We start from the raw sequence: 13,880 nt of genomic DNA, 5'->3' as shown, positions 1-13,880 counted from the left end.
AGTGAGGGACACGGTGAGACGGTGGGAGTGAGGGATAGGGTGAGACGGTGGGAGTGAGGGATACGGGAAGACGGTGGGAGTGAGGGATACAGGGAGACGGTTGGAGTGAGGGATACGGGGAGACGGTGGGAGTGAGGGATACGGGGAGACGGTGGGAGTGAGGGATACGGGGAGACGGTGGGAGTGAGGTGTACGGGAATAAGGTGGGAGTGAGGGATACAGGGAGACGGTGGGAGTGAGGGATTCAGGTAGACGGTGGGAGTGAGGGATTCGGGTAGACGGTGGGAGTGAGGGGTACGGGGAGACGGTGGGAATGAGGGGTACGGGGAGAAGGTGGGAGGGAGGGATACGGGGAGACCGTGGGAGTGAGGGATACGGGGAGACGGTGGGAGTGAGGGGTACGGGGAGACGGTGGGAGTGAGGGATACGGGGAGACGGTGGGAGGGATACGGGTAGACGGTGGGAATGAGGGATACGGGGAGACGGTGGGAGTGAGGGATACGGGGAGACAGTGGGAGTGAGGGATACGGGGAGACGGTGGGAGTGAGATGTACGGGGAGAAGGTGGGAGTGAGGTGCACGGGGAGACGGTGGGAGTGAGGGGTACGGGGAGACGGTGGGAGTGAGGGATACGGGGAGATGGTGGAAGTGAGGGAGCCGGGGAGATGGTGGGACTGAGGGATATGGGGAGACGGTGGGAGTGAGGGAAACGGGGAGACGGTGGGAGTGAGGGATACGGAGAGACGGTGGAAGTGAGGGATACGGGGGGACGGTGGGAGTGAGGGATACGGGGAGACGGTGGGAGTGAGGGATACGGGGAGGCGGTGGGAGTGAGGGATACGGGGAGGCGGTGGGGAGTGGGGGATACGGGGGGACGGTGGGAGTGAGGGATACGGGGAGACAGTGGGAGTGAGGGATACGGGGAGACGGTGGGAGTGAGGGATACGGGGAGACGGTGGGAGTGAGGGATACGGGGAGACGGTGGGAGTGAGGGGTACGGGGAGACGGTGGGAGTGAGGGGTACGGGGAGACGGTGGGATGGAGGGATACGGGGGGACGGTGGCAGTGAGGGATACGGGGAAACGGTGGGAGTTAGGGATATGGGAAGAAGGTTGGGCTCATGGATAGAGTGAGATGGTGGGAGTGAGGTATATGGGAACACGGAGGCAGGGATACGGGGAGAAGGTGGGAGTGAGGGACACGGTGAGACGGTGGGAGTGAGGGATAGGGTGAGACGGTGGGAGTGAGGGATACGGGGAGACGATGGGAGTGAGCGATACAGGGAGACGGTGGGAGTGAGGGATACGGGGAGAAGGTGGGAGTGAGGGATACGGGGAGACGGTGGTAGTGAGGTGTACGGGGATAGGGTGGGAGTGAGGGATACAGGGAGACGGTGGGAGTGAGGGATTCAGGTAGACGGTGGGAATGAGGGGTACGGGGAGACGATGGGAATGAGGGGTACGGGGAGACGGTGGGAGTGAGGGGTACGGGGAGACAGTGGGAGTGAGGGATACAGGGAGACGGTTGGAGTGAGGGATACGGGGAGACGGTGGGAGTGAGGGGTACGGGGAGACGGTGGTAGTGAGGTGTACGGGGATAAGGTGGGAGTGAGGGGTACGGGGAGACGGTGGGAATGAGGGGTACGGGGAGACGGTGGGAGTGAGGGGTACGGGGAGACAGTGGGAGTGAGGGATACGGGGAGACGGTGGGAGGGATACGGGGAGACGGTGGGTTTGAGGGATACGGGGAGACGGTGGAGGTGACGGATACGGGGAGACGGTGGAGGTGACGGATACGGGGAGACGGTGGAGGTGACGGTGGGAGTGAGGGATACGGGGAGGCGGTGGGAGTGAGGGATAAGGGGAGACGGTGGGAGTGAGGGATATGGGGAGACGGTGGGAGTGAGGGATATGGGGAGACGGTGGGAGTGAGGGACATGGGGAGACGGTGGGATGGAGGGATACGGGGGGACGGTGGGATTGAGGGATACGGGGAAACGGTGGGAGTGAGGGATATGGGAAGAAGGTTGGGCTGATGGATAGAGTGAGGTATATGGGAACACGGAGGCAGGGATACGGGGATAAGGTGGGAGTGAGGGACACGGTGAGACGGTGGGAGTGAGGGATAGGGTGAGACGGTGGGAGTGAGGGATACGGGGAGACGGTGGGAGTGAGCAATACAGGGACACGGTGGGAGTGAGGGATACGGGGAGACGGTGGGAGTGAGGGATACGGGGAGACGGTGGGAGTGAGGGGTACGGGGATAAGGTGGGAGTGAGGGATACAGGGAGACGGTGGAAGTGAGGGATTCAGGTAGACGGTGGGAGTGAGGGGTACGGGGAGACGGTGGGAATGAGGGGTACGGGGAGAAGGTGGGAGTGAGGGATACGGGGAGACGGTGGGAGTGAGGGATACGGGGAGACGGTGGGAGTGAGGGATACGGGGAGACGGTGGGAGTGAGGGATACGGGGAGACGGTGGGAGTGAGGGGTACGGGGAGACGGTGGGAGTGAGGGGTACGGGGAGACAGTGGGAGTGAGGGATACGGGGAGACGGTGGGAGAGATACGGGGAGACGGTGGGAATGAGGGATACGGGGAGACGGTGGAGGTGACGGATACGGGGAGACGGTGGGAGTGAGGGATACGGGGAGACGGTGGGAGTGAGGGATACGGGGAGGCGGTGGGAGTGAGGGGTACGGGGAGACGGTGGGAGTGAGGGGTACGGGGAGACGGTGGGAGGGTTACGGGGAGACGGTGGGAATGAGGGATACGGGGAGGCGGTGGGAGTGAGGGATACAGGGAGGCGGTGGGGAGTGGGGGACACGGGGAGACAGTGGTAGTGAGGGATACGGGGAGATGGTGGGAGTGAGGGATACAGGGCGATGGTGGGGAGTGAGGTATACAGGGAGAAGGTGGGAAGTGAGGGACACGGGGAGACGGTGGGAGTGAGGGATACGGGGAGACGGTGGGAGTGAGGGATACGGGGAGACGGTGGGAGTGAGGGATACGGGGAGACGGTGGGAGTGAGGGATACGGGGAGACGGTGGGAGTGAGGGATACGGGGAGACGGTGGGAGTGAGGGATACGGAGAGACGGTGGGAGTGAGGGATACGGAGGGACGGTGGGAGTGAGGGATACGGGGAGACGGTGGGAGTGAGGGATACGGGGAAACGGTGGGAGTGAGGGATATGGGGACACGGTGGTAGTGAGGGATACGGGGAGGCAGTGGTAGTGAGGGATAAGGGGAGATGGTGGGAGTGAGCGATACGGGGAGACGGTGGGAGTGAGGGATACAGGGAAACAGTGGGAGTGAAGGGTACGGGGAAACGGTGGTAGTGTGTGCAATGGGAAGCTGGTGGAAGTGAGGGATATGGGAAGAAGGTTGGACTGATGGATAGAGTGAGATGGTGGGAGTGAGGGATACGGGGAGACGGTGGGAGGGATACGGGGAGACGGTGGGTTTGAGGGATACGGGGAGACGGTGGAGGTGACGGATACGGGGAGACGGTGGAGGTGACGGATACGGGGAGACGGTGGAGGTGACGGTGGGAGTGAGGGATACGGGGAGACGGTGGGAGTGAGGGATACGGGGAGGCGGTGGGAGTGAGGGATACGGGGAGGCGGTGGGAGTGAGGGATACGGGGAGACGGTGGGAGGGATACGGGGAGACGGTGGGAATGAGGGATACGGGGAGACGGTGGGAGTGTGGGATGCGGGGAGGCGGTGGGAGTGAGGGATACGGGGAGGCGGTGGGGAGTGGGGGAGACGGGGAGAGAGTGGTAGTGAGGGATACGGGGAGATGGTGGGAGTGAGGGGTACGGGGAGAAGGTGGGAGGTAGGGATACGGGGAGACGGTGGGAGTGAGGGATACGGGGAGACGGTGGGAGTGAGGGGTACGGGGAGACGGTGGGAGTGTGGGATACGGGGAGACGGTGGGAGGGATACGGGTAGACGGTGGGAATGAGGGATACGGGGAGACGGTGGGAGTGAGGGATACGGGGAGACGGTGGGAGTGAGGGATACGGGGAGACGGTGGGAATGAGGGATACGGGGAGACGGTGGGAGTGAGGTGCACGGGGAGACGCTGGGAGTGAGGGATACGGGGAGACGGTGGGAGAGAGGGGTACGGGGAGACGGTGGGAGAGAGGGATACGGGGAGATGGTGGAAGTGAGGGAGCCGGGGAGGCGGTGGGGAGTGGGGGATACGGGGGGGACGGTGGGAGAGAGGGATACGGGGAGACGGTGGGAGTGAGGGATACGGGGAGGCGGTGGGAGTGAGGGATACGGGGAGGCGGTGGGGAGTGGGGGATACGGGGGGGACGGTGGGAGTGAGGGATACGGGGAGACGGTGGGAGTGAGGGATAAGGGGAGACGGTGGGAGTGAGGGATATGGGCAGACGGTGGGAGTGAGGGACACGGGGAGACGGTGGGATGGAGGGATACGGGGGGACGGTGGGATTGAGGGATACGGGGAAACGGTGGAAGTGAGGGATATGGGAAGAAGGTTGGGCTGATGGATAGAGTGAGATGGTGGGAGTGAGGTATATGGGAACACGGAGGCAGGGATACGGGGATAAGGTGGGAGTGAGGGACACGGTGAGACGGTGGGAGTGAGGGATAGGGTGAGACGGTGGGAGTGAGGGATACGGGGAGACGGTGGGAGTGAGCGATACAGGGAGACGGTGGGAGTGAGGGATACGGGGAGACGGTGGGAGTGAGGGATACGGGGAGACGGTGGGAGTGAGGGGTACGGGGATAAGGTGGGAGTGAGGGATACAGGGAGACGGTGGGAGTGAGGGATTCAGGTAGACGGTGGGAGTGAGGGGTACGGGGAGACGGTGGGAATGAGGGGTACGGGGAGAAGGTGGGAGTGAGGGATACGGGGAGACGGTGGGAGTGAGGGATACGGGGAGACGGTGGGAGTGAGGGATACGGGGAGACGGTGGCAGTGATGGGTACGGGGAGACGGTGGCAGTGAGGGGTACGGGGAGACAGTGGGAGTAAGGGATACGGGGAGACGGTGGGAGGGATACGGGGAGACGGTGGGAATGAGGGATACGGGGAGACGGTGGAGGTGACGGATACGGGGAGACGGTGGGAGTGAGGGATACGGGGAGACGGTGGGAGTGAGGGATACGGGGAGGCGGTGGGAGTGAGGGGTACGGGGAGACGGTGGGAGTGAGGGGTACGGGGAGACGGTGGGAGGGTTACGGGGAGACGGTGGGAATGAGGGATACGGGGAGGCGGTGGGAGTGAGGGATACGGGGAGGCGGTGGGGAGTGGGGGACACGGGGAGACAGTGGTAGTGAGGGATACGGGGAGATGGTGGGAGTGATGGATACAGGGCGATGGTGGGGAGTGAGGTATACAGGGAGAAGGTGGGAAGTGAGGGACACGGGGAGACGGTGGGAGTGAGGGATACGGGGAGACGGTGGGAGTGAGGGATACGGGGAGACGGTGGGAGTGAGGGATACGGGGAGACGGTGGGAGTGAGGGATACGGGGAGACGGTGGGAGTGAGGGATACGGGGAGACGGTGGGAGTGAGGGATACGGAGAGACGGTGGGAGTGAGGGATACGGAGGGACGGTGGGAGTGAGGGATACGGGGAGACGGTGGGAGTGAGGGATACGGGGAAACGGTGGGAGTGAGGGATATGGGGAGACGGTGGTAGTGAGGGATACGGGGAGACAGTGGTAGTGAGGGATAAGGGGAGATGGTGGGAGTGAGCGATACGGGGAGACGGTGGGAGTGAGGGATACAGGGAAACAGTGGGAGTGAAGGGTACGGGGAAACGGTGGTAGTGTGTGCAATGGGAAGCTGGTGGAAGTGAGGGATATGGGAAGAAGGTTGGACTGATGGATAGAGTGAGATGGTGGGAGTGAGGGATACGGGGAGACGGTGGTAGTGAGGGATACGGGGGGACGGTGAGAGTGAGGGATACAGTGGGACGGTGGGAGTGAGGGATACGGTGGGACGGTGGGAGTGAGGGATACGAGGAGACGGTGGGAGTGAGTGTTACGGGGAGAGGGTGGGAGTGAGGGATACGGGGAGACGGTGGGAGTGAGGGATACGGGGAGACGGTGGGAGTGAGGAATACGGGGAGACGGTGGGAGTGAGGGATACGGGGAGACGGTGGGAGTGAGGGATACGGGGAGACGGTGGGAGTGAGGGATACGGGGAGACGGTGGGAGTGAGGGATACGGGGAGACGGTGGGAGTGAGGGGTACGGGGAGACGGTAGGCATGAGGGATACGGGGGGACGGTGGGAGTGAGGGATACGGGGAAACGGTGGGAGTGAGGGATATGGGAAGAAGGTTGGGCTGATGGATAGAGTGAGATGGTGGGAGTGAGGTATATGGGAACACGGAGGCAGGGATACGGGGAGAAGGTGGGAGTGAGGGACACGGTGAGACGGTGGGAGTGAGGGATAGGGTGAGACGGTGGGAGTGAGGGATACGGGGAGACGGTGGGAGTGAGCGATACAGGGAGACGGTGGGAGTGAGGGATACAGGGAGACGGTGGGAGTGAGGGATGCGGGGAGACGGTGGAAGTGAGGGATACGGGGAGACGGTGGGTAGTGAGGGACACGGGGAGACGGGAGTGAGGAATACGGGGCGATGTTGGGAGTGAGGGATACAGGGAGACTGTGGGAGTGAGGGGTACGGGGAGACGGTGGGAGTGAGGGGTACGGGGAGAAGGTGGGAGGGAGGGATACGGGGAGACGGTGGGAGTGAGGGATACGGGGAGACGGTGGGAGTGAGGGGTACGGGGAGACGGTGGGAGTGAGGTGTACGGGGAGACGGTGGGAGTGAGGGATAGGGGGAGATGATGGAAGTGAGGGAGCCGGGGAGATGGTGGGAATGTGGAATACAGGGAGATGGTGGGAATAAACGAGGCGGTGGAAGTGAGCAATACGGTGAGATGCTGGGACTGAGGGGTATGGGGAGTTGGTGGTAGTGAATGATACGGGGAGACAGTGGTAGTGAGGAAACAGGGAGATGGTGGGAGTGAGAGAACAGGGAGATGACATGAGTGAAGGTCACGGGGAGACATTGGGCGTGAGGGATATGGGAGACAATGGCAGTGAAGGAGACGGTGGGGATTGAGGGTTATGGGGAGGTGGCAGAGAGTGAAGGATCTGGGGAGATAGTGGGGAATGAGGGATATGGGGAGTTCGTGGTGAGTGAAGGATATGGGAAGATGTTGGGGAGTGAAAGAGACAGGGAGAATGTGGGGAGTGAAGGATCCGGAGAGTCGGTGGGGAGTGAGGGATATGGTCTGATGGTAAGGAGTGAGGGATACGGGTAAATGGTGGGAATGAAGTATACGGACAAAGGAACATTTTACGAAGATATTGCTGAGATGGTGCGGAGTGAGGGATACAGGGAGACGGTGGGAGTGAGGGCTAAGGGGAGGCGGTGGGGAGTGTGGGACACGGGGAGACAGTGGTAGTGAGTGATACAGGGCGATGGTGGGGAGTGACGTATACAGGTGGGGAGTGAGGGACACAGTGAGATGGTGCGGGGAAACGGTGAGAGTGAGGGATACAGGGAGACGGTGGGAGTGAGGGATACAGGGAGACGGTGGGAGTGAGGGATACGGGGAGACGGTGGGTAGTGACGGACACGGGGAGACGGGAGTGAGGGATACAGGGGGGATGTTGAGAGTGAGAGATACAGGGAGACGGTGGGAGTGAGGGGTACGGGGAGACGGTGAGAGTGAGGGATACGGAGAGACGGTGGGAGTGAGGTGTACGGGGAGACGGTGGGAGTGAGGTGTACGGGGAGACGGTGGGAGTGAGGGATAGGGGGAGATGATGGAAGTGAGGGAGCCGGGGAGATGGTGGGAATGTGGAATACAGGGAGATGGTGGGAATAAACGAGGCGGTGGAAGTGAGCAATACGGTGAGATGCTGGGACTGAGGGGTATGGGGAGTTGGTGGTAGTGAATGATACGGGGAGACAGTGGTAGTGAGGAAACAGGGAGATGGTGGGAGTGAGAGAACAGGGAGATGACATGAGTGAAGGTCACGGGGAGACATTGGGCGTGAGGGATATGGGAGACAATGGCAGTGAAGGAGACGGTGGGGATTGAGGGTTATGGGGAGGTGGCAGAGAGTGAAGGATCTGGGGAGATAGTGGGGAATGAGGGATATGGGGAGTTCGTGGTGAGTGAAGGATATGGGAGACAATGGCAGTGAAGGAGACGGTGGGGATTGAGGGTTATGGGGAGGTGGCAGAGAGTGAAGGATCTGGGGAGATAGTGGGGAATGAGGGATATGGGGAGTTCGTGGTGAGTGAAGGATATGGGAAGATGTTGGGGAGTGAAAGAGACAGGGAGAATGTGGGGAGTGAAGGATCCGGAGAGTCGGTGGGGAGTGAGGGATATGGTCTGATGGTAAGGAGTGAGGGATACGGGTAAATGGTGGGAATGAAGTATACGGACAAAGGAACATTTTACGAAGATATTGCTGAGATGGTGCGGAGTGAGGGATACAGGGAGATGGTGGGAGTGAGGGCTAAGGGGAGGCGGTGGGGAGTGTGGGACACGGGGAGACAGTGGTAGTGAGTGATACAGGGCGATGGTGGGGAGTGACGTATACAGGTGGGGAGTGAGGGACACAGTGAGATGGTGCGGGGAAACGGTGAGAGTGAGGGATACAGGGAGACGGTGGGAGTGAGGGATACAGGGAGACGGTGGGAGTGAGGGATACGGGGAGACGGTGGGTAGTGACGGACACGGGGAGACGGGAGTGAGGGATACAGGGGGGATGTTGAGAGTGAGAGATACAGGGAGACGGTGGGAGTGAGGGGTACGGGGAGACGGTGAGAGTGAGGGATATGGGGAGACGGTGGGAATGAGGGATACAGGGAGATGGTGGGAGTGAGGGCTAAGGGGAGGCGGTGGGGAGTGTGGGACACGGGGAGACAGTGGTAGTGAGTGATACAGGGCGATGGTGGGGAGTGACGTATACAGGTGGGGAGTGAGGGACACAGTGAGATGGTGCGGGGAAACGGTGAGAGTGAGGGATACAGGGAGACGGTGGGAGTGAGGGATACAGGGAGACGGTGGGAGTGAGGGATACGGGGAGACGGTGGGTAGTGACGGACACGGGGAGACGGGAGTGAGGGATACAGGGGGGATGTTGAGAGTGAGAGATACAGGGAGACGGTGGGAGTGAGGGGTACGGGGAGACGGTGAGAGTGAGGGATATGGGGAGACGGTGGGAATGAGGGATACGGGGAGATGGTGGGAGTGAGGGATACAGGGCGATGGTGGGGAGTGAGGTATACAGGGAGACGGTGGGAGTGAGGGATACAGGGAGAAGGTGGGGAGTGAGGGATAAAGGGCGATGGTGGGGAGTGAGGGATACGGGGAGATGGTGGGAGTGAGGGATACAGGGAGAAGGTGGGGAGTGAGGGACACGGGGAGACAGTGGTAGTGTGGGATACGGGGAGATGGTGGGTGTGAGGGATACAGGGAGAAGGTGGGGAGTGAGGGACACGGGGAGACGGTGGGAGGGAGCGATACAGGGAGACGGTGGGAGTGAGGGGTACGGGGAAACGGTTGGAGTGAGGGGTACGGGGAGACGGTGGGAGTGAGGGGTACGGGGAGACGGTGGGAGTGAGGGAGCCGGGAAGATAGCGGGAATGTGGAATACAGGGAGATGGTGGGAATAAGGGAGGCGGTGGAAGTGAGCAATACGGTGAGACGCTGGGTCTGAGGGGTATGGGGAGTTGGTGGGAGTGAATGATACGGGGAGACGGTGGTAGTGACGAAACAGGGAGATGGTGGGAGTGAGAGAACAGGGAGATGACATGAGTGAGGGTCACGGGGAGTCATTGGGAGTGAGGGATATGGGAGACAATGGCAGTGAAGGAGACGGTGGGGATTGAGGGTTATGGCGAGATGGTAGAGAGTGAAGGATCTGGGGAGACAGTGGGGAATGAGGGATATGGGGAGTTGGTGGTGAGTGAAGGATATGGGAAGGTGTTGGGGAGTGAAAGAGACAGGGAGAATGTGGAGCGTGAGGGATCCAGGGAGTCGGTGGGGAGTGAGAGATATGGTCAGATGGTGAGGAGTGAGGGATACGGGTAGATGGTGGGAATGAGGTATACGGACAAAGGAACATTTTACGAAGATATTGCTGAATAACCTTCCGGTGCTGGTTGCCTGGATGCTTTCCAAAGACCCGTCATGACCCGATGGTCTCCCAATGACCCCCTGGTGACCCCAAGATGGGGACCACACCCTCTTACCAAAGATCTGGTGCCGGAGGATGTCGTGTTCGGAGACTGGCTGCCCCAGGAGGTGGTTGGGGAGGGTACCTGACGGGTAAGCGATGCGGGTCAGCTGCCCGCTGCCAGTCAATGGGTCGAGGAGTGGGTGGACCCCTTGGGCAGCTGAAAGAGAAAAGAGACGTCAATTCTTGCCCGCGCGGGTGGACTCATTGGATGGTTCAGACCAGGTCAAATCTGCTCATTGGCGGTCAGCATCGTTTTTACTCAATCTTTCCCCCACTGCATATCCCTCACTCCCCCCATCTTCCCACATCCCTCACTCCCCCGTCTCCATGGCACCCTTACATCCACCGTCCCCTTGTATCCCTCACACCCACCATCTCCCCGTATCCCTCATTCCCATCATATCCCAACATCTCCCCGCATCCCTCACTCCCCACCATCGAGCCATCTCCCTCACTCCCCACTGTTCCCTTATCGCTCACTCCAACCATCTCCCCATTAGTGCTCCCTCCCCACCATCTCCCTGCATCCCTCACTCCCCACCACCTCCCCTTATCCGTCACACCCCTCCGTCTATCTCCCTCACCCCACATCATCTCCCTATATCCCTCACTCTCCACCATCTCCCAATATACCTCACTGCCCACCGTCTCCCCATAGCCCTCACTACCCACCATCTCCCCATATCCCTCACTCCCCACCGTCTCCCCATATCCCTCACTCCCCACCGTCTCCCCATATCCCTCACTCCCCACCGTCTCCCCATATCCCCCACTCCCCGTATTCTCCACCGTCTCCCCTATCACTCACTCCCTACCATCTCCCCATATCCCAAACTCCCCGTATTCTCCATCTCCCTCACTCCCACCGGCTCCCCATATCCCTCACTCCCACCTTCTCCCCATATCCCTCACTCCCCACCATCTCCCCATATCCCACTCCCCACCGTCTCCCCATATCCCTCACTCCCAATACCGCTCACTCCCCACCGTCTCCCCATATCCCTCATTCCCACCGCCTCCCCGTATCCCTCACTCCCAGCGTCTCCCCGTATCCCTCATTCCCACCGTCTCGCCATTTCCCTCACTCCCTACAGTCTCCCCATATCCCTCACTCCCCACTGTCTCCCCGATTCCCTCACTCACGTCTCCCTCACTCACGACCGTCTCCCCTTGTCCGTCACTTCGTCTCCCCATATCCCTCACTCCCACCATCTCCCCATATCCCTCACTCCCCACTGTCTCCCCGTATCCCTCGCTCCCACCGCCTCCCTCACTCCCACCGCCTCCCCATATCCCTCACTCCATACCATCTCCCCGTATCCCTCAGTCCCCAACGTCTCCCCATATCCCTCACTCCCACCGTCAGCCCATATCCCTCACTCGCACCGTCTCCCCATATCCCTCACTCCCACCGTCTCCCCATATCTCTCTACCATCTTACTCACTCCCGTCACCCCATATCCCTCACTCCCCACCGTCTCCCCATATCTCTCACTCCCCACCGTCTCCCCGTATCCCTCACTCTCACCGACTCCCTCACTCCAACCGTCTCCCTATATCCCTCACTCCCACTGTCTCCCCGCATCCCTCACTCCCACCGTCTCCCCGAGTCCCTCACTCCCACCGTCTCCCCGAGTCCCTCACTCCCGCCATCTCCCCGTATCCTTCACTCCCGCCGTCTCCCCCACTCCCACCGTCTCCCTCACTCCCACCGCCTCCCCGTATCCCTCATTCGCACCGCCTCCCCGTATCTCTCTCCCACCATATCCCCGAGTCCCTCACTCCCACCGTCTCCCCATATCCCTCACTCCCAGCATCTCCCCGAGTCCCTCACTCCCACCATCTCCCCGTATCCCTCATTCCCACCGTCTCCACGTATCCCTCACTCCCACCGCCTCCCCGTATCCCTCACTCCCACCGTCTCCCCGTATCCCTCACTCCCACCGTCTCCCCATATCCCCTTCTCCCCATATCCCCCACCGTCTCCCCAAATCCCCCACCGTCTCCCCAAATCCCCCACCGTCTCCCCGTATTTTCCACAATCTCCCTCACTCCCACCGTCTCCCCATATCCCTCATTCCCACCGTCTCCCCATATCCCTCACTCCCACCATCTGCCCACATCCCTCACTTCCCACCGTCTCCCCATATCCCTCACACCCCACCGTCTCCCCATATCCCATCACCTCCCACCGTCTCCCTCATTCCCACCATCTCCCTGTATCCCTCATTCCCACTGTCTCCCCGTATCCCTCACTCCCACCGTCTCCCTGCATCCCTCACTCCCACCGTCTCCCCGTATCCCTCACTCCCACCGTCTCACCCTATCCCTCACTCCCACCGTCTCCCTGTATCCCTAACTCCCACCGTCTTTCCGTATCCCTCACTCTCACCGTCTCCCCACATCCCTCACACCCACCGTCTCCCCAAGTCCCTCACTCCCACCGTCTCCCTGTATCCCTCACTCCCGTCTCCCCGTATCCCTCACTCCCACCGTCTCCCTCACTCCCACCGCCTCCCTATATACCTCACTCTCACCGTCTCCCCATATCCGGTATCCCTCACTCCCACCGTCTCCCCTTACCCGTCACTCCCACCGTATCCGCATATCCGTCACTCCCACCATCTCCCCATCTCCGTCACTCCCACCGTTTCCCCATATCCCTCACTCCCACCATCTCCCCATCACTCTCCTTCCCACTGTCTCCCCGTATCCCTTGCTCCCACCGCCTCCCCGTATCCCACTCCCGTCTCCGCATATCCGTCTCTCCCCACCGTCTCCACATATCCGCCACTCCTCATCACCTCCCATATCCCTCACTCCCACCGCCTCGCCATATCCCTCACTCCCCTCCGTCACTCCATATCCCTCACTCCCCACCATCTCCGCGGATCCCTCACTCCCACCGTCACCCCATATCCCTCACTCCCACCGTCTCCCCATATCTCTCACTCCCGCCGTCTCCCCCACTCTCACCGTCTCCCCGTATCCCTCACTCCCACCGTCTCCCCGTATCCCTCACTCCCACCATCTCCCCGTATCCCTCACTCCCACCGCCTCCCCGTATCCCTCATTCCCACCGCCTCCTCGTATCTCTCTCCCACCATATCCCCGTGTCCCTCACTCCCACCGTCTCCCCATATCCCTCACTCCCAGCATCTCCCCGAGTCCCTCACTCCCACCGTCTCCCCATATCCCTCACTCCCACCGTCTCCCCGTATCCCTCACTCCGACTGCCTCCCCATATCCCTCACTCCCACCATCTCCACGTATCCCTTCCTCCCACCGTCTCCCCATAATCCCGTATTCTCCACAATCTCCCTCACTCCCACTGTCTCCCCATATCCCTCACTCCCACCATCTCCCCACATCCCACCGTCTCCCCATATCCCTCACACCACACCGTCTCCCCGTATCCCATCACCACCCACCGTCTCCCCGTATCCCTCATTCCCACTGTCTCCCCGTATCCCTCACTCCCACCGTCTCCCTGTATCCCTCACTCCCACCTTCTCCCCGTATCCCTCACTCCCACCTTCTCCCCGTATCCCTCACTCCCACCGTCTCCCCGTATCCCTCACTCCCACCGTCTCTCCGTATCCCTCTCACCGTCTCCCTCACTCCCACCGTCTCCC

General features: G+C 61.3%; 1 protein-coding gene across 4 annotated transcripts in view; it reads right to left on the bottom strand.

Annotated features, from left to right (window-relative positions):
- Window positions 1–13,880, bottom strand: part of LOC140392920 (atrophin-1-like) — a 238,203-nt gene that overhangs the window by 159,031 nt on the left and 65,292 nt on the right. For all 4 annotated transcript variants that reach the window (XM_072478699.1, XM_072478702.1, XM_072478700.1 and 1 more), the window contains exon 7: window positions 10,259–10,402. In XM_072478699.1, coding sequence (XP_072334800.1) covers window positions 10,259–10,402 — 144 coding nt within the window. The remainder of the gene's footprint in view (window positions 1–10,258; window positions 10,403–13,880) is intronic.

Source organism: Scyliorhinus torazame, chromosome 16 (genome assembly GCF_047496885.1).
Source record: "Scyliorhinus torazame isolate Kashiwa2021f chromosome 16, sScyTor2.1, whole genome shotgun sequence".
Lineage (NCBI taxonomy): Eukaryota > Metazoa > Chordata > Chondrichthyes > Carcharhiniformes > Scyliorhinidae > Scyliorhinus > Scyliorhinus torazame.
The sequence above is the reverse complement of the archived record's forward strand: the minus strand, read 5'-3'. Positions and strand labels throughout refer to the sequence as shown.